Source organism: Phyllobates terribilis, unplaced genomic scaffold (assembly GCF_046119375.1).
Source record: "Phyllobates terribilis strain yellow unplaced genomic scaffold, ASM4611937v1 Scaffold_1__5_contigs__length_1240528914, whole genome shotgun sequence".
Lineage (NCBI taxonomy): Eukaryota > Metazoa > Chordata > Amphibia > Anura > Dendrobatidae > Phyllobates > Phyllobates terribilis.
This window is the reverse complement of record NW_027362761.1, coordinates 830,009,629-830,033,317: the sequence shown is the minus strand read 5'-3', so window position 1 is coordinate 830,033,317 and position 23,689 is coordinate 830,009,629. Positions and strand designations below refer to the sequence as shown.

Sequence of the window (23,689 nt, the reverse complement as noted above, 5' to 3'; positions counted from 1 at the left end):
TGTATGGACTATGGGGTGCATTATACTATATTGACTATGAAGTGCATTATACTGTATCGGCTATGGGGGTGCATTATACTGTATGGACTATTGGGGTGCATTATACTGTATGGGCTATGGGTGCGCATTATGCAGTATTGGTTTGGGGTGCATTATACTGTATGGCATATGAGGGTCCATTATGCTGTATTGGCTATGGGGGTGCATTATACTATATGGGTTTGGAGTGCATTATACTGTGTGGATTATGGGGTGCCTTATACTGTATGGGCTATGGGGGTGCATTATACTGTATTGGCTATGGGGTGCATTATACTGTATTGGCTATGTGGTGCATTATATTGTATGGGATCTGGGAGTGCATTGTACTTTATAGGGGTGCATTATAGTGTATTGGCTATGAAGTGCATTATACTGTATGGGCTATGGGGTGCAATATACTATATGGGCTTGCATTATACTGTATGGACTATGGGGTGCATTATATTGTATGAGCTATGGGGGTGCATTATACTGTATGGGTTTGTGGTGCATTATACTGTATGGACTATTGGGTGCATTATACTGTATGGACTATGGTGGTGCAATTTTAGTGTATGGAATATGGGGGTGCATTATACTGTATGGTTTTGGGGTGGATTGTACTGTATGGATTATGGGGTGCATTATACTGTATGGACTAAGGGGTGCATTATACTGAATGGACTATGGGGGAGCATTATACTGCATTGGCTACGGGGTGCATTTTACTGTATGAACTATGGGGTGCATATACTGTATGGGATGTGGGGTGCATTATACTGTATGGACTGTGGGGGTGCATTATGCTGCATGGACTATGAGGTGCATTATATTTTATGCGTTTGGGGTGCATTATACTGTATGGACTATTGGGTGCATTATACTGTATGGGCTATGGGGGTGCATTATACTATATGGACTATGAAGTGCATTATACTGTATGGGCTATGGGTGCGCATTATACTGTATTGGTTTGGGGTGCATTATACTGTATGGCCTATGGGGGTCCATTATACTGTATTGGCTATGGGGGTGCATTATACTATATGGGTTTGGAGTGCATTATTCTCTATGGATTATGCGGTGCCTTATACTGTATGGGCTATGTGGGTGCATTATACTGTATTGGCTATGGGGTGCATTATACTGTATGGCCTATGGGGGTCCATTATTACTGTACTGGCTATGGGGGTGCATTATACTATATGGGTTTGGAGTGCATTATTCTGTATGGATTATGGGGTGCCTTATACTGTATGGGCTATGGGGGTTCATTATACTGTATTGGCTATGGGGTGCATTATACTGCATTGGCTATGGGGTGCATTATACTGTATGGGCTATGGGGTGCATTATACTGTATGGACTATGATGTTGCAATTTTAGTGTATGGGCTATGGGGGTGCATTATACTGTTTGGTTTTGGGGTGCATTATACTGTATGGATTATGGGGTGCATTATACTGTATGGGCTATGGGGATGCATTATACTGTATTGGCTATGGGGGTACATTTTACTGTATTGGCTATGGGGTGCATTATACTGTATGGGCTATGGGGGTGCATTATACTATATAGGGGTGCATTATAGTGTATTGGCTATAAGGTGCATTATACTGTATTGGCTATGGGGTGCATTATACTGTATGTGCTATGGGGGTGCATTATACTCTATGGGCTATGGGGGTGCATTATACTGTATGGACTATGGGGTGCATTATACTGTATGAGCTATGGGGGTGCATTATATTGTATGGACTATTGGGGTGCATTATACTGTATGGACTATTGGGGTGCATTATACTATATGGGCTATGGGGTGCATTATTCTGTATGGACTCTGGGGTGCATTATACTATATTAGCTATGGGGGTACATTATACTGTATGGACTATGGGCTGCATTATACTGTATGGCCTATGAGGGTGCATTATACTATATGGGCTATGGGGTGCATTATGCTGTATGGAATATGGGGGTGCATTACGCTTTATGGACTACGAGGTGCATTATATTGTATGGGTTTGGGGTGCATTATACTGTATGGACTATGGGGTGCATTATACTATATTGACTATGAAGTGCATTATACTGTATCCGCTATGGGGGTGCATTATACTGTATGGACTATGGGGGTGCATTATTCTGTATGGGCTATGGGTGCGCATTATGCAGTATTGGTTTGGGGTGCATTATACTGTATGGCGTATGAGGGTCCATTATGCTGTATTGGCTATGGGGGTGCATTATACTATATGGGTTTGGAGTGCATTATACTGTGTGGATTATGGGGTGCCTTATACTGTATGGGCTATGGGGGTGCATTATACTGTATTGGCTATGGGATGCATTATATTGTATTGGCTATGTGGTGCATTATATTGTATGGGATCTGGGAGTGCATTGTACTTTATAGGGGTGCATTATAGTGTATTGGCTATGAAGTGCATTATACTGTATGGGCTATGGGGTGCATTATACTATATGGGCTATGGGGTTGCATTATACTGTATGGACTATGGGGTGCATTATATTGTATGAGCTATGGGGGTGCATTATACTGTATGGGTTTGTGGTGCATTATACTGTATGGACTATTGGGTGCATTATACTGTATGGACTATGGTGGTGCAATTTTAGTGTATGGAATATGGGGGTGCATTATACTGTATGGTTTTGGGGTGGATTGTACTGTATGGATTATGGGGTGCATTATACTGTACGGACTAAGGGGTGCATTATACTGAATGGACTATGGGGGAGCATTGTACTGCATTGGCTACGGGGTGCATTTTACTGTATGAACTATGGGGTGCATATACTGTATGGGATGTGGGGTGCATTATACTGTATGGACTGTGGGGGTGCATTATGCTGCATGGACTATGAGGTGCATTATATTTTATGGGTTTGGGGTGCATTATACTGTATGGGCTATGGGGTGCATTATACTGTATTGGCTATGGGGGTAAATTTTACTGTATTGGCTATGGGGTGCATTATACTGTATGGGCTATGGGGGGTGTATTATACTATATGGGGTGCATTATAGTGTATTGGCTATGAGGTGCATTATACTGTATGGGCTATGGGGGTGCATTATACTTTATGGGCTATGGGGGTGCATTATACTGTATGGACTATGGGGTGCATTATACTTTATGAGTTATGGGGGTGCATTATACTGTATGGGTTTGGGGTGCATTATGCTGTATGGACTATTGGGGTGCATTATACTGTATGGGTTTGGGGTGCATTATACTGTATGGGCTATGGGGAGCATTATACTATATGGACTATGGGGGTGCATTTTACTGTATGGGCTATGGGGGTGCATTATACTGTATGGGCTATGGGGTGCATTATACTGTATGGGCTATGGGGGTGCATTTTACTGTATGGGCTATGGGGTGCATTATACTATATGGGGGTGCATCATACTGTATTGGCTATGGGGGTGCATTATACTGTATGGACTAAGGGGTGCATTATACTAAATGGACTATGGGTTGCATTATACTCTATGGGCTATGGTGTGCATTTTACTGTATGAACTATGGGGTGCATTATACTGTACGGGATGTCTGGTGCATTATACTGTATGGAATATGGGGGTGCATTACGCTTTATGGACTATATGGTGCATTATATTGTATGGGTTTGGGGTGCATTATACTGTATGGACTATGGGGTGCATTATACTATATTGACTATGAAGTGCATTATACTGTATCGGCTATGGGGGTGCATTATACTGTATGGACTATTGGGGTGCATTATACTGTATGGGCTATGGGTGCGCATTATGCAGTATTGGTTTGGGGTGCATTATACTGTATGGCATATGAGGGTCCATTATGCTGTATTGGCTATGGGGGTGCATTATACTATATGGGTTTGGAGTGCATTATACTGTGTGGATTATGGGGTGCCTTATACTGTATGGGCTATGGGGGTGCATTATACTGTATTGGCTATGGGGTGCATTATACTGTATTGGCTATGTGGTGCATTATATTGTATGGGATCTGGGAGTGCATTGTACTTTATAGGGGTGCATTATAGTGTATTGGCTATGAAGTGCATTATACTGTATGGGCTATGGGGTGCAATATACTATATGGGCTTGCATTATACTGTATGGACTATGGGGTGCATTATATTGTATGAGCTATGGGGGTGCATTATACTGTATGGGTTTGTGGTGCATTATACTGTATGGACTATTGGGTGCATTATACTGTATGGACTATGGTGGTGCAATTTTAGTGTATGGAATATGGGGGTGCATTATACTGTATGGTTTTGGGGTGGATTGTACTGTATGGATTATGGGGTGCATTATACTGTATGGACTAAGGGGTGCATTATACTGAATGGACTATGGGGGAGCATTATACTGCATTGGCTACGGGGTGCATTTTACTGTATGAACTATGGGGTGCATATACTGTATGGGATGTGGGGTGCATTATACTGTATGGACTGTGGGGGTGCATTATGCTGCATGGACTATGAGGTGCATTATATTTTATGCGTTTGGGGTGCATTATACTGTATGGACTATTGGGTGCATTATACTGTATGGGCTATGGGGGTGCATTATACTATATGGACTATGAAGTGCATTATACTGTATGGGCTATGGGTGCGCATTATACTGTATTGGTTTGGGGTGCATTATACTGTATGGCCTATGGGGGTCCATTATACTGTATTGGCTATGGGGGTGCATTATACTATATGGGTTTGGAGTGCATTATTCTCTATGGATTATGCGGTGCCTTATACTGTATGGGCTATGTGGGTGCATTATACTGTATTGGCTATGGGGTGCATTATACTGTATGGCCTATGGGGGTCCATTATTACTGTACTGGCTATGGGGGTGCATTATACTATATGGGTTTGGAGTGCATTATTCTGTATGGATTATGGGGTGCCTTATACTGTATGGGCTATGGGGGTTCATTATACTGTATTGGCTATGGGGTGCATTATACTGCATTGGCTATGGGGTGCATTATACTGTATGGGCTATGGGGTGCATTATACTGTATGGACTATGATGTTGCAATTTTAGTGTATGGGCTATGGGGGTGCATTATACTGTTTGGTTTTGGGGTGCATTATACTGTATGGATTATGGGGTGCATTATACTGTATGGGCTATGGGGATGCATTATACTGTATTGGCTATGGGGGTACATTTTACTGTATTGGCTATGGGGTGCATTATACTGTATGGGCTATGGGGGTGCATTATACTATATAGGGGTGCATTATAGTGTATTGGCTATAAGGTGCATTATACTGTATTGGCTATGGGGTGCATTATACTGTATGTGCTATGGGGGTGCATTATACTCTATGGGCTATGGGGGTGCATTATACTGTATGGACTATGGGGTGCATTATACTGTATGAGCTATGGGGGTGCATTATATTGTATGGACTATTGGGGTGCATTATACTGTATGGACTATTGGGGTGCATTATACTATATGGGCTATGGGGTGCATTATTCTGTATGGACTCTGGGGTGCATTATACTATATTAGCTATGGGGGTACATTATACTGTATGGACTATGGGCTGCATTATACTGTATGGCCTATGAGGGTGCATTATACTATATGGGCTATGGGGTGCATTATGCTGTATGGACTATGAAGTGTATTATACTGTATCGGCTATGGGGGTGCATTATACTGTATGGACTATGGAGTGCATTATACTGTATGGGCTATTGGTGTGAATTATACTGTATGGGTTTAGAGTGCATTATACTGTATGGCCTATGGGGGTCCATTATACTGTATTGGCTATTGGGGTGCATTATACTATATGGGTATGGAGTGCATTATACTGTATGGATTATGGGGTGCATTATATTGTATGGGGGTACATTATACTGTTTGAGCTATGGGGGTGCATTATACTGTATGGGCTATCGGGTGCATTATACTGTATGGGGTTCATTATACTGTATGGGTTTGGGATGCATTATACTGTATGGACTATTGGGTGCATTATACTCTATGGACTATGGCGGTGCATTATACTGTATAAGTTTGAGGTGCATTATACTGTATGGACTATGGGGTGCATTATACTGTATGGGCTATGGGGGTGCATTATACTGTATGGGCTATGGGGGTGCATTTTACTGAATGGCCTATGGGGGTCCATTATTCTGTATTGGCTATGGTGATGCATTACACTGTATGGGTTTGGAGTGCATTATACTGTATTGGCTATGGGGTGCATTATACTGTATGGGCTATGGGGGTGCATTATACACTATTTTATCTGTGGGCGTACATTTTACTGTATTGGCTATGGGGGTACATAAAACTGTATTGGCTATGGGGGTGCATTATACTATATGGGGTGGATTATAGTGTATTGGCTGTGAGGTGCATTATACTGTATGGGCTATGGGAGTGCCTTATACTACATGGGCTATGGGGTTAATTATACTATATGGACTATGGGGTGCGTTATGCTGTATGAGCTATGGGGGTGCATTATACTGCATGGATTTGGGGTGCATTATACTGTATGGACTATGGGGTGCATTATACAGAATGGGTTTGAGGTGCATTATGCTATATAGACTATGGGGTGCATTATACTGTATGGGCTATTGAGGTGCATTATACTGTATGGGCTGTGGGGTGCATTATACTCTATGGGCTATGGGGTGAACTATACTGTATGGACTATGGGGTGCATTATACTGTATGAGCTATTGGGGTTCATTATACTGTATGGACTATGGGGGTGCATTATACTTTATGGACTAAGGGGTACATTATACTGTATGGACTATGGGGGTGCATTATACTGTATGGGCTATGGGGTGCATTTTACTGAATGAACTATGGGGTGCATTATACTTTACGGGTTGTGGGGTGCATTATGCTGTATGGGCTATGGGATGCATTATGCTGTATGGGCTATGGGGCGCATTATAATGTATGGGCTATGGGGTGCATTATACTATATGGACTATGGGGTGCATTATGCTGCATAAGCTATGGGGGTGCATTATAAAAAAATGTATGGGTTTGGGGTGCATTATACTGTATGGACTATGAGGTGCTTTATACTGTATGGACTATGGGGGTGCATTATACTGTATGGGTTTGAGGTGCATTATACTGTATGGTCTATGGGTGCATTATGCTGTATGGGCTATGGAGGTGCATTTTACTGTATGGGCTATGGGGGTGCGTTATGCTATATGGGTTTGGGGTGCATTATGCTGTATGGACTATTGGGGTGCATTATACTGTATGGGTTTGGGGTGCATTATACTGTATGGACTATGGGGTGCATTATACTATATGGACTATGGGGGTGCATTTTACTGTATGGGCTATGGGGGTGCATTATACTGTTTGGGCTATGGGGTGCATTATACTGTATGGGCTATGGGGGTGCATTTTACTGTATGGGCTATGGGGTGCATTATACTATATGGGGGTGCATCATACTGTATTGGCTATGGGGGTGCATTATACTGTATGGACTAAGGGGTGCAATATACTAAATGGACTATGGGGGTGCATTATACTGTATGGGCTATGGGGTGCATTTTACTGTATGAACTATGGGGTGCATTATACTGTACGGGATGTGGGGTGCATTATACTGTATGGAATATGGGGGTGCATTACGCTTTATGGACTACGAGGTGCATTATATTGTATGGGTTTGGGGTGCATTATACTGTATGGACTATGGGGTGCATTATACTATATTGACTATGAAGTGCATTATACTGTATCCGCTATGGGGGTGCATTATACTGTATGGACTATGGGGGTGCATTATTCTGTATGGGCTATGGGTGCGCATTATGCAGTATTGGTTTGGGGTGCATTATACTGTATGGCGTATGAGGGTCCATTATGCTGTATTGGCTATGGGGGTGCATTATACTATATGGGTTTGGAGTGCATTATACTGTGTGGATTATGGGGTGCCTTATACTGTATGGGCTATGGGGGTGCATTATACTGTATTGGCTATGGGATGCATTATATTGTATTGGCTATGTGGTGCATTATATTGTATGGGATCTGGGAGTGCATTGTACTTTATAGGGGTGCATTATAGTGTATTGGCTATGAAGTGCATTATACTGTATGGGCTATGGGGTGCATTATACTATATGGGCTATGGGGTTGCATTATACTGTATGGACTATGGGGTGCATTATATTGTATGAGCTATGGGGGTGCATTATACTGTATGGGTTTGTGGTGCATTATACTGTATGGACTATTGGGTGCATTATACTGTATGGACTATGGTGGTGCAATTTTAGTGTATGGAATATGGGGGTGCATTATACTGTATGGTTTTGGGGTGGATTGTACTGTATGGATTATGGGGTGCATTATACTGTACGGACTAAGGGGTGCATTATACTGAATGGACTATGGGGGAGCATTATACTGCATTGGCTACGGGGTGCATTTTACTGTATGAACTATGGGGTGCATATACTGTATGGGATGTGGGGTGCATTATACTGTATGGACTGTGGGGGTGCATTATGCTGCATGGACTATGAGGTGCATTATATTTTATGGGTTTGGGGTGCATTATACTGTATGGGCTATGGGGTGCATTATACTGTATTGGCTATGGGGGTAAATTTTACTGTATTGGCTATGGGGTGCATTATACTGTATGGGCTATGGGGGGTGTATTATACTATATGGGGTGCATTATAGTGTATTGGCTATGAGGTGCATTATACTGTATGGGCTATGGGGGTGCATTATACTTTATGGGCTATGGGGGTGCATTATACTGTATGGACTATGGGGTGCATTATACTTTATGAGTTATGGGGGTGCATTATACTGTATGGGTTTGGGGTGCATTATGCTGTATGGACTATTGGGGTGCATTATACTGTATGGGTTTGGGGTGCATTATACTGTATGGGCTATGGGGAGCATTATACTATATGGACTATGGGGGTGCATTTTACTGTATGGGCTATGGGGGTGCATTATACTGTATGGGCTATGGGGTGCATTATACTGTATGGGCTATGGGGGTGCATTTTACTGTATGGGCTATGGGGTGCATTATACTATATGGGGGTGCATCATACTGTATTGGCTATGGGGGTGCATTATACTGTATGGACTAAGGGGTGCATTATACTAAATGGACTATGGGTTGCATTATACTGTATGGGCTATGGTGTGCATTTTACTGTATGAACTATGGGGTGCATTATACTGTACGGGATGTCTGGTGCATTATACTGTATGGAATATGGGGGTGCATTACGCTTTATGGACTATATGGTGCATTATATTGTATGGGTTTGGGGTGCATTATACTGTATGGACTATGGGGTGCATTATACTATATTGACTATGAAGTGCATTATACTGTATCGGCTATGGGGGTGCATTATACTGTATGGACTATTGGGGTGCATTATACTGTATGGGCTATGGGTGCGCATTATGCAGTATTGGTTTGGGGTGCATTATACTGTATGGCATATGAGGGTCCATTATGCTGTATTGGCTATGGGGGTGCATTATACTATATGGGTTTGGAGTGCATTATACTGTGTGGATTATGGGGTGCCTTATACTGTATGGGCTATGGGGGTGCATTATACTGTATTGGCTATGGGGTGCATTATACTGTATTGGCTATGTGGTGCATTATATTGTATGGGATCTGGGAGTGCATTGTACTTTATAGGGGTGCATTATAGTGTATTGGCTATGAAGTGCATTATACTGTATGGGCTATGGGGTGCAATATACTATATGGGCTTGCATTATACTGTATGGACTATGGGGTGCATTATATTGTATGAGCTATGGGGGTGCATTATACTGTATGGGTTTGTGGTGCATTATACTGTATGGACTATTGGGTGCATTATACTGTATGGACTATGGTGGTGCAATTTTAGTGTATGGAATATGGGGGTGCATTATACTGTATGGTTTTGGGGTGGATTGTACTGTATGGATTATGGGGTGCATTATACTGTATGGACTAAGGGGTGCATTATACTGAATGGACTATGGGGGAGCATTATACTGCATTGGCTACGGGGTGCATTTTACTGTATGAACTATGGGGTGCATATACTGTATGGGATGTGGGGTGCATTATACTGTATGGACTGTGGGGGTGCATTATGCTGCATGGACTATGAGGTGCATTATATTTTATGCGTTTGGGGTGCATTATACTGTATGGACTATTGGGTGCATTATACTGTATGGGCTATGGGGGTGCATTATACTATATGGACTATGAAGTGCATTATACTGTATGGGCTATGGGTGCGCATTATACTGTATTGGTTTGGGGTGCATTATACTGTATGGCCTATGGGGGTCCATTATACTGTATTGGCTATGGGGGTGCATTATACTATATGGGTTTGGAGTGCATTATTCTCTATGGATTATGCGGTGCCTTATACTGTATGGGCTATGTGGGTGCATTATACTGTATTGGCTATGGGGTGCATTATACTGTATGGCCTATGGGGGTCCATTATTACTGTACTGGCTATGGGGGTGCATTATACTATATGGGTTTGGAGTGCATTATTCTGTATGGATTATGGGGTGCCTTATACTGTATGGGCTATGGGGGTTCATTATACTGTATTGGCTATGGGGTGCATTATACTGCATTGGCTATGGGGTGCATTATACTGTATGGGCTATGGGGTGCATTATACTGTATGGACTATGATGTTGCAATTTTAGTGTATGGGCTATGGGGGTGCATTATACTGTTTGGTTTTGGGGTGCATTATACTGTATGGATTATGGGGTGCATTATACTGTATGGGCTATGGGGATGCATTATACTGTATTGGCTATGGGGGTACATTTTACTGTATTGGCTATGGGGTGCATTATACTGTATGGGCTATGGGGGTGCATTATACTATATAGGGGTGCATTATAGTGTATTGGCTATAAGGTGCATTATACTGTATTGGCTATGGGGTGCATTATACTGTATGTGCTATGGGGGTGCATTATACTCTATGGGCTATGGGGGTGCATTATACTGTATGGACTATGGGGTGCATTATACTGTATGAGCTATGGGGGTGCATTATATTGTATGGACTATTGGGGTGCATTATACTGTATGGACTATTGGGGTGCATTATACTATATGGGCTATGGGGTGCATTATTCTGTATGGACTCTGGGGTGCATTATACTATATTAGCTATGGGGGTACATTATACTGTATGGACTATGGGCTGCATTATACTGTATGGCCTATGAGGGTGCATTATACTATATGGGCTATGGGGTGCATTATGCTGTATGGACTATGAAGTGTATTATACTGTATCGGCTATGGGGGTGCATTATACTGTATGGACTATGGAGTGCATTATACTGTATGGGCTATTGGTGTGAATTATACTGTATGGGTTTAGAGTGCATTATACTGTATGGCATATGGGGGTCCATTATACTGTATTGGCTATTGGGGTGCATTATACTATATGGTTATGGAGTGCATTATACTGTATGGATTATGGGGTGCATTATATTGTATGGGGGTACATTATACTGTTTGAGCTATGGGGGTGCATTATACTGTATGGGCTATCGGGTGCATTATACTGTATGGGGTATGGGGTTCATTATACTGTATGGGTTTGGGATGCATTATACTGTATGGACTATTGGGTGCATTATACTCTATGGACTATGGCGGTGCATTATACTGTATAAGTTTGAGGTGCATTATACTGTATGGACTATGGGGTGTATTATACTGTATGGGCTATGGGGGTGCATTATACTGTATGGGCTATGGGGGTGCATTTTACTGAATGGCCTATGGGGGTCCATTATTCTGTATTGGCTATGGTGATGCATTACACTGTATGGGTTTGGAGTGCATTATACTGTATTGGCTATGGGGTGCATTATACTGTATGGGCTATGGGGGTGCATTATACTATATTGGCTGTGGGCGTACATTTTACTGTATTGGCTATGGGGGTACATAAAACTGTATTGGCTATGGGGGTGCATTATACTATATGGGGTGGATTATAGTGTATTGGCTGTGAGGTGCATTATACTGTATGGGCTATGGGAGTGCATTATACTACATGGGCTATGGGGTGAATTATACTATATGGACTATGGGGTGCGTTATGCTGTATGAGCTATGGGGGTGCATTATACTGCATGGATTTGGGGTGCATTATACTGTATGGACTATGGGGTGCATTATACGGAATGGGTTTGAGGTGCATTATGCTATATAGACTATGGGGTACATTATACTGTATGGGCTATTGAGGTGCATTATACTGTATGGGCTGTGGGGTGCATTATACTCTATGGGCTATGGGGTGCATTATACTGTATGGACTATGGGGTGCATTATACTGTATGAGCTATGGGGGTTCATTATACTGTATGGACTATGGGGGTGCATTATACTTTATGGACTAAGGGGTACATTATACTGTATGGACTATGGGGGTGCATTATACTGTATGGGCTATGGGGTGCATTTTACTGTATGAACTATGGGGTGCATTATACTTTACGGGTTGTGGGGTGCATTATGCTGTATGGGCTATGGGATGCATTATGCTGTATGGGCTATGGGGCGCATTATAATGTATGGGCTATGGGGTGCATTATACTATATGGACTATGGGTTGCATTATGCTGTATGAGCTATGGGGGTGCATTATAAAAAAATGTATGGGTTTGGGGTGCATTATACTGTATGGACTATGAGGTGCTTTATACTGTATGGACTATGGGGGTGCATTATACTGTATGGGTTTGAGGTGCATTATACTGTATGGTCTATGGGTGCATTATACTGTATGGGCTATGGAGGTCCATTTTACTGTATGGGCTATGGGGGTGTGTTATGCTATATGGGTTTGGGGTGCATTATACTGTCTGGACTATGGGGTGCATTATACTGTATGGGCTATGAAGGTCCATTATACTGTATGGGCTATGGGGTGCATTATACTATATGGGCTATGGGGTGCATTATACTGTATGGACTATGGGGGTGCATTATACTGTATGGACTAAGGGGTTCATTATACTGTATGGACCATGGACGTGCATTATACTGTATGGGCTATGGGGTGCATTTTACTGTATGAACTATGGGGTGCATTATACTGTACGGGTTGTGGGGTGCATTATGCTGTATGGGCTATGGGATGCATTATGCTGTATGGGCTATGGGGCGCATTATACTGTATGGGCTATGGGGGCATTATACTGTATGGGCTATGGGGTGTATTATACTGTATGGGTTATAGGGGTCCATAATACTGTATTGGCTATAGCGTGCATTATACTGTATGGGCTATGGTGGGTCCATTATACTGTATGGGCTATGGGGTGCAATATACTGTATGGGCTACAGGTTGCATTATGCTGTATGCAGAACTACTGTATGTTAGGCTTTTAAACTATATGAAAGAAATTATACAGTGTGAAGGATTGTGTGGGGTCCATCATGTTATGTAGGGGCCATTATATTGTATGTAGGCCCATTATACTGCATGGAGGGCTGTGTGGGGGTCACAGTTGGGGGATAATACTGTGTTGGGGTCACCATACTTTTCCAGGGCAGTAGAGGGGTGGGGTACAGTAGGGCCATCATACTTTATGAATGCAATTAAAGGGGAATCTATGGCTCCAGTAGGAGGAAAATTAGAGGGCACATACTACCACACAGCAGGTGCAGTAATAGGGACACATACGGCAGTAAGGGCTCAGTATTGGGCTGTCAGCAGGGTGAGGAGGTTGTGCAGGCTAGGAATAGATGGAGACGGGGCTGGAAATGTGAGAAGTCAGATGTGACTGTAATATCTGCAGACGAGTCCAGTCGTCATGTCGGTCTGGGCCAGATGGAAAACACGGGAAAAGTGAACGACTCCATCAGAAAGAACATCGTCTGTAAGGCACCATCTATAACTATACTGTAATCTCTTATATGTTCTGCAGCACTGGCATCTATCACTATATGGTCACCATATGGCTGTAATATCAGTGCTAGTCTTTGTATAGAGATTATTTTCAGTAACAGCGCGGTCATCGGCTGAGGTTCTCCTACATCCAATAATCAGGGTTACATGTTTAGGGGCCCACTCAGAAGTTTTGACCCCCCCCCCAACCCAAACCCCTAGCTACGCCTCTGGCTCAGACCCTATTCCATGAATTACCATTATGTGGTTTTGCTGTAAATTTGTGGATATACATTATAGGGTACTTTACATACAGGAGCAACCAATAGTTGTAACGGGTCTGGGAGGCGGAACCTCTGAGCTACTATACAAGGGGGCGGTCCTTGTAAGGGAGCGGGTGGCAATCAGGGATGACGGGCAGGCAGTCACAGCAGGTGACCGGGACAGTCTCTGAGTGGACGGGCTGGAGGTCACGGCAAGTGACCGGGGCAGTCTCTGGAAGAACGGGCAGGAGGTCACGGCAAGTGACCGGGGCAGTCTCTGGAAGAACGGGCAGGGAGTTACGGCAAGTGACCGGGGCAGTCTCTGGAAGAACGGGCAGGGAGTTACGGCAAGTGACCGGGGCAGTCTCTGGGTAAAGGGTAGGTACGACCTGTGATGGCAGAGCCTCCGGGTAGGCTAGCAGGCAGATGGTAGATGTGTGCTCCCAGGTGAGCAAGCGAGAGTCTCTGGAATGGTAGGTGGTCACAGCACGTGACGGCGAAGCCTCCAGGTAGGCTAGCAGGCAGGTAACAGGTGGGCGCTCCCAGGTGAGCGGGCAGGAGTCTCTGGAAAGGCAGATGGTCACAGCACGTGACGGCGGAGCCTCCAGGTAGGCTAGCAGGCAGGTAACAGGTGTGCGCTCCCAGGTGAGCGGGCAGGAGTCTCTGAAAAGGCAGATGGTCACAGCACGTGACGGAGGAGCCTCCAGGTAGGCTAGCAGGCAGGTAACAGGTGTGCGCTCCCAGGTGAGCGGGCAAGCTGGTCCATAGACAGACTGACAGGAGTTGGAAGGCAGACCGTCGGACCTCAGGCTAGCAGGCAGGTGACTGGATATCAGGCAGGACAAAGGCAGCAAGCTGGCAGGAATCTGGCAGGTAACTGGCAGGTAACTGGCAACGGGACCTGAGGGCTGAAGCACAGGTGAGACACAGGTGCAAACAACATTGCTCGGGCACCTCCATTTTGGAGGAGGTGCCCTTTATATGGGAGGTCCTCCGGCAATTGGCCGGGGACTCCTTAGGACGGCGCGCGCGGTCCCTTTAAGAGAGGGGGAGCGCGCGCGCGCCCTAAGCACACTGCCGGGGAAGGAGCGCGCGCCGGAAGCAGCGGGGAGAGCAGCGCTGGAGGACGCCGCGCCAGGAGCGGGGAGGTGAGAGGGACGGCGTCTCTGCCTAGAACGGGGCAGAGACGCCGATGCTACAATAGTCTACTAGTCAGTAAGGTGAACTACATTTATCAGTGGAACCTGCACCTTACAAAAGCCTTATCTTGTGCAATTATATCACTGCACAGTATATAACCTGCCCTAGTATAAGTAACTGCAGCCTTTCTCAATTATATGAGGTGCACACTAACCCCATGGTAATATAGATAGACCTAGAGATGTAACATGTATAATGGGCATTCTATAAATTTATATACAGTACTTTTATATGCCGCACAACTGAAAAATAACTTGTGCAGGTTTCTAGAGAATAATCTCATGTTTTATTTTACATTTCTTCCAAATAAACTAACATTTTATTCCTTTTTTATTCCTTTAGGACCCAGCACCGCAATAACACCCACATCCAGCACCCGAATTTCCATCAGCGGGTTCACGTTCCATCAAGTGCTGGGTGAGGGCAGATATGGCAAAGTAAGTGTTACACTTTTCTGTATTTCAGTCGAGTTATACTCATAAAGTTCAAGACTTATGTTATCTTAATAGTTAGAGTGCAAATACATGGTCTCCAACATCAGACAGTTTATTTTGGGGGACTGTGGATGGTAGAGTTCTTCATTTTATATAGTAGGTTCTTAAACAACAATAAACTTTTTTCACCTGTAATCTCTTTTATTTTCCCTGTTTCTTCCTCAGGTGGTGCTGGCATCAGTCCCCAGCCCAAACATCATCAAGGCCATTAAGATCAATGACAAACGGGACAATGCAGAAGCCCTACAGCGAGAAAGGCGGATACTCCTGGCGGCCAGAGACTGCCCATTCTTGAGTCATCTCTGTGCCGCCCAGCAGTCTCAGGTACAGAGGGCTCTCCTGCTATGCTCACATCTTACATTGTACACATAATGCTAGATAAAATCTGAGATATTATCTACATATTCTTCTTTACTAGAGACCACACATTATAAAATATGTTTATTTTATTCTAATATTGTGCTTTCTCTCCAGGACCATGCTTATTTCATCATGGAGCATTTGTCTGGCGGCAGCCTTGAGTCACTCATTAGAATGGGCAAGAGACTGAACATCAACTCTGTACGGTGAGTAACTAATCGTGAGATGAGAGGGAAAAGATAGGAACATGCCCTAATAGCAGGATAACGTGATTTTATTCTACATACAGTATATTACATATCACACCTTTGTGACACAGAACACTTATGGGTTAGTGATATATTTATATTACATTTCTGATGGTTCAGTGGTTAACATGTGGTATATTTCATGGTCTTAGGCAAAAATGGTGTCTATACCCATTGCCCATGGTCGTCAAGGATGGTGTAGTAAATAACACCTAATATTATATAATAATGTATTTTGGAATCGTGAGTAGGTTAAAGGAATTATCCAATTCTTAAATCACAAGGATAGGACATCAATATTACTTCAGTTGGAATAAGGCTATGTTCACACATTGTGTTTTTTCAGCGTTTTTTATGCAAATTTTCAGCTGCATTTTACAGTACCAGAAAAGTCTATGAGATTCCAGAAATCTCATGCACACACCTTGGTTTTTATTTGATCAGTATTTTGTGCTTTGCATGTTTTTTTGCAGAATAGAGCATGTCACTTCTTTCAGTGTTTTTTCTGCGTTTTTTCAGCGTTTTTCATTCATTGAAAGTAATGGGTAGTGAAAAAATGCTAAAAAATGCCTAGTGTGAACATAACTATCAGGTTTTGCTGCGTTTTTAGTGAAAAAAGCAAGTACAACAGTATGTGAAACTCACTTATTTTTGTGATTTTACCATCTTGTCTTGGTCAACTGAGATAGCAGCTTAAATTAGAACAGCTTAATTAAGTTAGTGATGTGTAAACATTATACATTGGCTGAGCTAGGTGTGAGACTTACCAATACCTGTGGCCCAGGGAGGTGTGAAATTGAACAATGCCCTGAGCAACTGAATGGCAGACTCTAGTGTCAAAATAAAGTGTACTACAAACTCAATGCATTGCCAATTTCTTAGAAAAACTATTCCTGAACAATTCACCTCCCCCCACTGTTACATTTGAAATTTTGGTTAATATGGTTTCACATACACTACCGTTCAAAAGTTTGGGGTAATTTATAAATTTCATTATTTTTGAAAGAAAAGCACATTTTTTTTCAATGAATCTAACATTAAATGAATCAGAAATACACTCTATACATTGTTAATGTGGTAAATGACTATTCTAGCTGCAAACTTCTTGTTTTTATTGCAATATCTACATAACTGTACAGAGGCCCATTTTCAATAACCACCACTCCAGTGTTTTAATGGTACATTGTGTTTGCTATCTGTGTAAGAAGGCTAATGGATGTTTAGAAAACCCTAGAAAACCATTGCACAAGTATGTTAGCCCAGCTGAAAACGGTTTGGCTGATTTGAGAAGCTATAAAATTGACCTTCCCTTGAGCTAGTTGAGAATCTGGAGCATTACATTTGTTTGTTCTATGAAACTCTCAAAATGGCCAGAAAAAGAGAACTTTCATGTGAAACTCGACCATCTATTCTTGTTCTTAGAAATGAAGGCTATTCCATGCGAGAAGTTGCCAAGAAACTGAAGATTTCCTACAACGGTGTGTACTACTCCCTTCAGAGGAGAGCACAAACAGGCTCTAACCAGAGTAGAAAGAGAAGTGGGAGGCCCCGCTGCACAACTGAGCAACAAGACAAGTACATTAGAGCCTCTAGTTTGAGAAATTGACGCCTCACAGCTCCTCAACTGGCAGCTTCATTAAATAGTACACGCAAAACGCCAGTGTCAACGTCTACAGTGAAGAGGCGACTCTGGGATGCTGGCGTTCAGTGAAAAGAAAAAGCCATATCTGAGACTGGCTAATAAAAGGAAAAGATTAATATGGGCAAAAGAACACAGACATTGGACAGAGGAAAATTGGAAAAAAGGTTTATGGACAGACGAATCAAAGTTTGAGGTGTTTGGATCACACAGAAGAACATTTGTGAGCGCACAACAACTGAAAAGATGCTGGAAGAGTGCCTGACGCCATCTGTCAAGCATGGTGGAGGTAATGTGATGGTCTGGGGTTGCTTTGGTGCTGGTAAAGTGGGAGATTTGTACAAGGTAAATGGGATTTTGAATAAGGAAGGCTATCACTCCATTTTGCAACACCATGCCATACCCTGTGGACAGCGCTTGATTGGAGACAATTTCATCCTACAAGAGGACAATGACCCAAATTATGCATGAACTATTTAGGGAAGAAGCAGGCAGCTGGTACTCTATCTGTAATGGAGTGGCCAGCGCAGTCACCAGATCTCAACCCCATTGAGCTGTTGTGAGAGCAGCTTGACCGTATGGTACGCAAAAAGTACCCATCAAGACAATCAAACTTGTGGGAGGGGTTCAGGAAGCATGGGGGGAAATTTCTCAAGATTACCTCAGCAAATTAACAGCTAGAATGCCAAAGGTCTGCAATGCTGTAATTGCTGCGAAGGGAGCATTCTTTGACGAAAGCAAAGTTTGAAGGAGAAAATGATTCTTTCTAATAAAAATCATTATTTCTAACCTTGTCAATGTCTGGACTATATTTTCTAATCATTTTGCAACTCATTTGATAAATAAAAGCATGAATGTTCATGGAAAACACAAAATTGTCTGGGTGACCCCCAAACTTTTGAACGGTAGTCTTGCATTGGTGACCTGTGTTCATGCTTCTATGGTGGAAGCAAAGTTGAACTTTGGGATCCTGAAAATCGCATAAAAAAGGAACCAAAAAAGCACCAAAACCTGTGTTTTTGACGCAACTTCTTTCCTGCCAAGAGATCAGGTTTTGCTGAAGAAAAAAAATGCTGAATAAATGCAATGTAGCCTAACTCCCCCAAAAATCAGGCCCAGAATTCTTTATAGGTATTTGTGCTTTGTTCTTCTAATATAATGGTTTTGCCATACAGTCAATGGGGCTATTTTAGCGATTATAATACATTTTCCCTCTGCACAAGTTATACAGAATGATTTCATGTTTTGATGCTAAACAGTCTCCTTTCTTCATTAGATTTTACACAGCAGAATTAATTTGTGGCCTCCAGTTCCTCCACGGGCATGGCATCGCCCATCGGTAAGAGAATGTATATTGTCTTAAGAACACTACTGACATCCGTGGGCTATGTCTGGTACTGCAGCTTAGGTCTATTCACTTGAATAAAGTTAAGCATAAATACCAGATATAGTCATGCACTAGTAGCGCTTGCTCATATGCCTGTCTGTATTTCTTATCTTCTGCCAGTCTCTTCTTGTCCTAAGTGTAAACCTTCAGTTGTTTCCTGTGGTTTTGTGCAAAAACCAAACCGAAAATTTTTTTTTTTTTGCAGAGACATTAAGCTAGCTAACATCATGCTAGATACAGATGGTCACATTCGAATTATAGACCTTGGTGTGGCGAAAGACGGTCTGACCGCGTCCAGTAAATTCTATGGGCGGACGGGAACTTTCCGCTACATGGCCCCAGAGGTGCTCCTGGGTCAGGCATACAACATAGCAGTAGACTGGTGGAGCCTGGGGATAGTTGTGTCCATAATGTCATCTGGACGTTTCCCATTTTACAACGGCCCAGAGAGAGAAAAGATCTGCACCTCAATTACCAACGAAAAGCCAAAATTTCCAGCATGGCTAGGTGCAGACTTGACAGAACTCTTGATGAACCTGCTACAGAAAGACCCAGAGAGACGCCTGGGTGTGTCAGGAAACATCAGAGACCACCCATTTTTCGAAACCATCTGTTGGGAGGAACTGGAGCAGAGGAGAGCACGGCCTCCTTTTACACCTTTTCCATGTAAGTGAAGACTTATTACAAAAAGATTTTAGGATTTACACACTATGACGATACATAGTTAGAAATGTATAAATACTTGCAGAAACTGTCTACTTACATTGAAATGTTATTTTACAGGAAATAGCAAGTATTGTCGTTTGTCTGTAAGAGGAGGAGATAAGAGTAATTTTTTTTTATATATATATCTCTGTACACTTCTTTCTCTTGCAGCATGTTCTGGAGTGAACCATCTAGAGTGGCCGGAAGATAAACCAGCTCTTCAACCTGTGCCCGACTTTTCATTTTTGTCACCAAGCTGGACACAGTAGGATGAACCCGAGCCACCTGCCCAGAACCCTGTGCCTCCTCCGCCCGCTGCTGGTGTACCTGACCTTGGCTGGCTCTGGACTACGACTCTCTCTGCTGATTAAGTGCCGTCTATTAACATCATATTGCTGCCCCAGTCTCTCTCGGCTCTGAATCCTCTGACCTCTGGCCCGACTCCGACATCTCTACACTTCATGTGGTGGGAATGAGGTGAGTATCTGTATGGGCATTTGATCCAGGGAGTATTTTCCGGCTGCCATATTTGGAGTCAGGAAGGATTGTTTTTCCCTTATATCAGGACAAATTATCAGATGTCATAAAGGGTTTTTTCTCTCCTTCCTCTGGATCAACACAGCTGCCCCCCACCTCCCAACTATTTATCCACTCCCCTAATCAATAATACAATAATTTAGTAAATGATTCAGGGACTAGTCTGATTGCCATGTGTGGAGTTGGGAAGGAATTTTTCCTCATTTGAAGCTGAATTGGCCGATGGCTCAATGAGGTTTTTTCGCCTTCCCCTGGATTAATGAAATGTATTATAATAGTTGATCCAGGGAACTAGTCTGATTGCCCTAAGTGGAGTCGGGAAGTAATTTTTTTACCCCCATATTGGGTTTTTTTTGCCTTCCCCTGAATCAATAAAAGTCAGTGGATCTAATATATCCTTGACAATAATCAAATCACCTCTTACTTCATTAATAAAATTTTCTATTATCACCCCTATGTCTTTGTGTACTTGGTTTTATTTTCATTCACTATACATGTTCTGTGTCATATCTCTTGGGTTTTTTGGCTTCTTAATATAGTTAGATTTTAAGCTTTTGTTCTTTACATTCTTTATAGGGAACATGTCACCAGAAATAACATTATTAACCTGCAGATATGTGGTTAATCTGCAGGTTAACAGCCTTATTATGCTGCCCGCCTCCTGCATGCAGCCAAATGCAGTGGGGATAAAATGACCTTTATTCTCCCTGCCAGCATTCGGTTTCAGTCATGGAGGAGGGGGTGGCGCTGATTCAGTCACCGCTTTGAGTATGCAAAGCGGCGACTGTAACCACGCCCCCGGCCCTGAATGACAGCTGAGCCTCAATGCAGAGGGACTGTCAGTCAGGGCTGGGGGCGTGGTTACAGTCGCCGCTTTGCATACTCAGAGCGATGACTGTACCGACGACGCCCCCCACACCCATGACTGAAACCGAATGCAGCCGGGAGAATAAAGTTCATTTTCTCCCGGTTGCATTTGGCTGCGTGCAGGCGCCGGGAAGCATAATAACGCTGTTAACCTGCAGATTGACCACATATCTGCAGGCTAACAGCATTATTTTTGGTGACAGGTTCCCTTTAAGTAAAAAGTAAATATAAAAATTATCCTAAAGAAGATCAATATCCAAAAATAATATGTATTCAAAAATTTTTGAAATAAAGACATCACTAAACTAGAAAACAGTAAACACACACAATTATTTGAATCTTATAAAGTGATGTTCTCTGACCTTTGGGGTCTCCCCATTGATTCTAAACCTATGCTCACACTGAGTTTTTTTTTTCATAGATATTGAAGTGGATCCACATCAAAAAAACAATTCAAATATTTGGATATGCTTCAACATCCATGTTAAAAACTCCAAGTGAACATACCCTTGGAAAAATACTGGACAGGGTGCAGGTACTAATATTAGGAAAAGGTTTGCATTTCAGCAGAATCAGTGCTATTCCTGGGAAAAACAGATTTGTAGATGCTACCCGAGAGCCAGACACTGAAGATCTGATACCCGAGAGCCTGACACCGAAGATCTGGTCAAGCCCAATCGTAGAATCTCATTGATGCAACAGAAAGCCCTCCCAGATAATAGACGCCAATCAGACATAGTGAATCATCAATTACAGGGAAAGAAACTAGACAGAGCCAATAATTATATAGAAATGTCTGCATTTATTTATATTCTGTTTAATTAGTTTCCCACAATTTATTAACTTTTCTAAATACATTTTGAATTAAGAGCAATTTTTAATGTTTAAACCTTTTAAAACAAGCCTATTTTAGCCTTAAAGGGGTTTTCCCACGGAAAACCAGGAACATAATCTGATCATACCACATCTCCTGGAAAGGTGAGGACGCAAAAGAGTATACAGACATTACAGCATGAGAATACAGCTGATTCTTTTCGTGAGGTAAAACATTTTCCTGCCTGTTTTTAAACAATGCTTTACTTCAAAGAAAGAATCATTTGCGATCCACTGCTATCCTATCTGTAAACTTTTTTTTCTCCCTCCACTCCCCAGGAGATGTGGTATGATCAGACCATGTTCCTGCACGGTCAGACACAGCCATTACACAGGGGAACATTTATAAGATTATCTCACCACAGGAACATTTTATTTAAACACATCCAATTGTAGAAATTATTATTATTCTAAGATCTATGGATTAAAATCAACTTTGGTTCGTGGGAAAACATCTTTAAGTACCAACTTTTTTTTATTCTTGCATATCGCGAGGCAATTGTGGCGCCCCTGAGGGTTCAGTCGCCACAGGGGTACTGCACCTCAGAATGAGGTGTGGTATCTCCTCTTCCAGGTAAGGATGGAGTACTACACAGGACCACAACCACACACTCAACACTACACCACTCCAGTTCTAAAGGGGGCCTAAAGCACCATAGTGCTGCTCCGGGCCTGAATGGAGGAGTTGGAGGGAACCAAAGTTAGGGGGAACCACGTAGTGAGTAGTGTTGAGCCACCCCCGTAGTGTTCGAGTTCGGTTCGGTTCGTCGAACACCCCTGTGTTCGCCGAACTGTTCGTCGAACACCTTCGAACACCGTTAAAACCAATGGCAGGCAAACAAAAACACATAGAAACACATATATAACACCTTCAAAGGTGTCCAAAAGCTGACAAACTGCTCAGAAGACATAACTAACACATGGAAAAGTGACAAGTACATATAGTCATGCGAAAAGAAAAGAGGTGGAGGAGTAAAAGGAGGGGGAGACACAGATATAGGCATGTCATGCCCTTCTAAAATCCAAAAAGTGAGAAGCCGACATGGCCAGTCCGTTCCTGCCCGTGCCACCTCCGTGTCGCCGGGTTTGT

General features: G+C 42.8%; 1 protein-coding gene across 1 annotated transcript in view; it reads left to right on the top strand.

Annotated features, from left to right (window-relative positions):
- The window catches only part of LOC141171689 (protein kinase C delta type-like), a 31,776-nt gene extending 10,503 nt beyond the window's left edge, over positions 1 to 21,273 (top strand). Inside the window, exons 2-7 of the mRNA XM_073655346.1 lie at positions 15,832 to 15,926; positions 16,149 to 16,307; positions 16,458 to 16,549; positions 19,507 to 19,569; positions 19,823 to 20,283; positions 20,494 to 21,273. Coding sequence (XP_073511447.1) covers positions 15,832 to 15,926; positions 16,149 to 16,307; positions 16,458 to 16,549; positions 19,507 to 19,569; positions 19,823 to 20,283; positions 20,494 to 20,591 — 968 coding nt within the window. The 3' untranslated portion in view covers positions 20,592 to 21,273. The remainder of the gene's footprint in view (positions 1 to 15,831; positions 15,927 to 16,148; positions 16,308 to 16,457; positions 16,550 to 19,506; positions 19,570 to 19,822; positions 20,284 to 20,493) is intronic.
- The last annotated feature ends 2,416 nt before the right edge of the window (positions 21,274 to 23,689 follow it).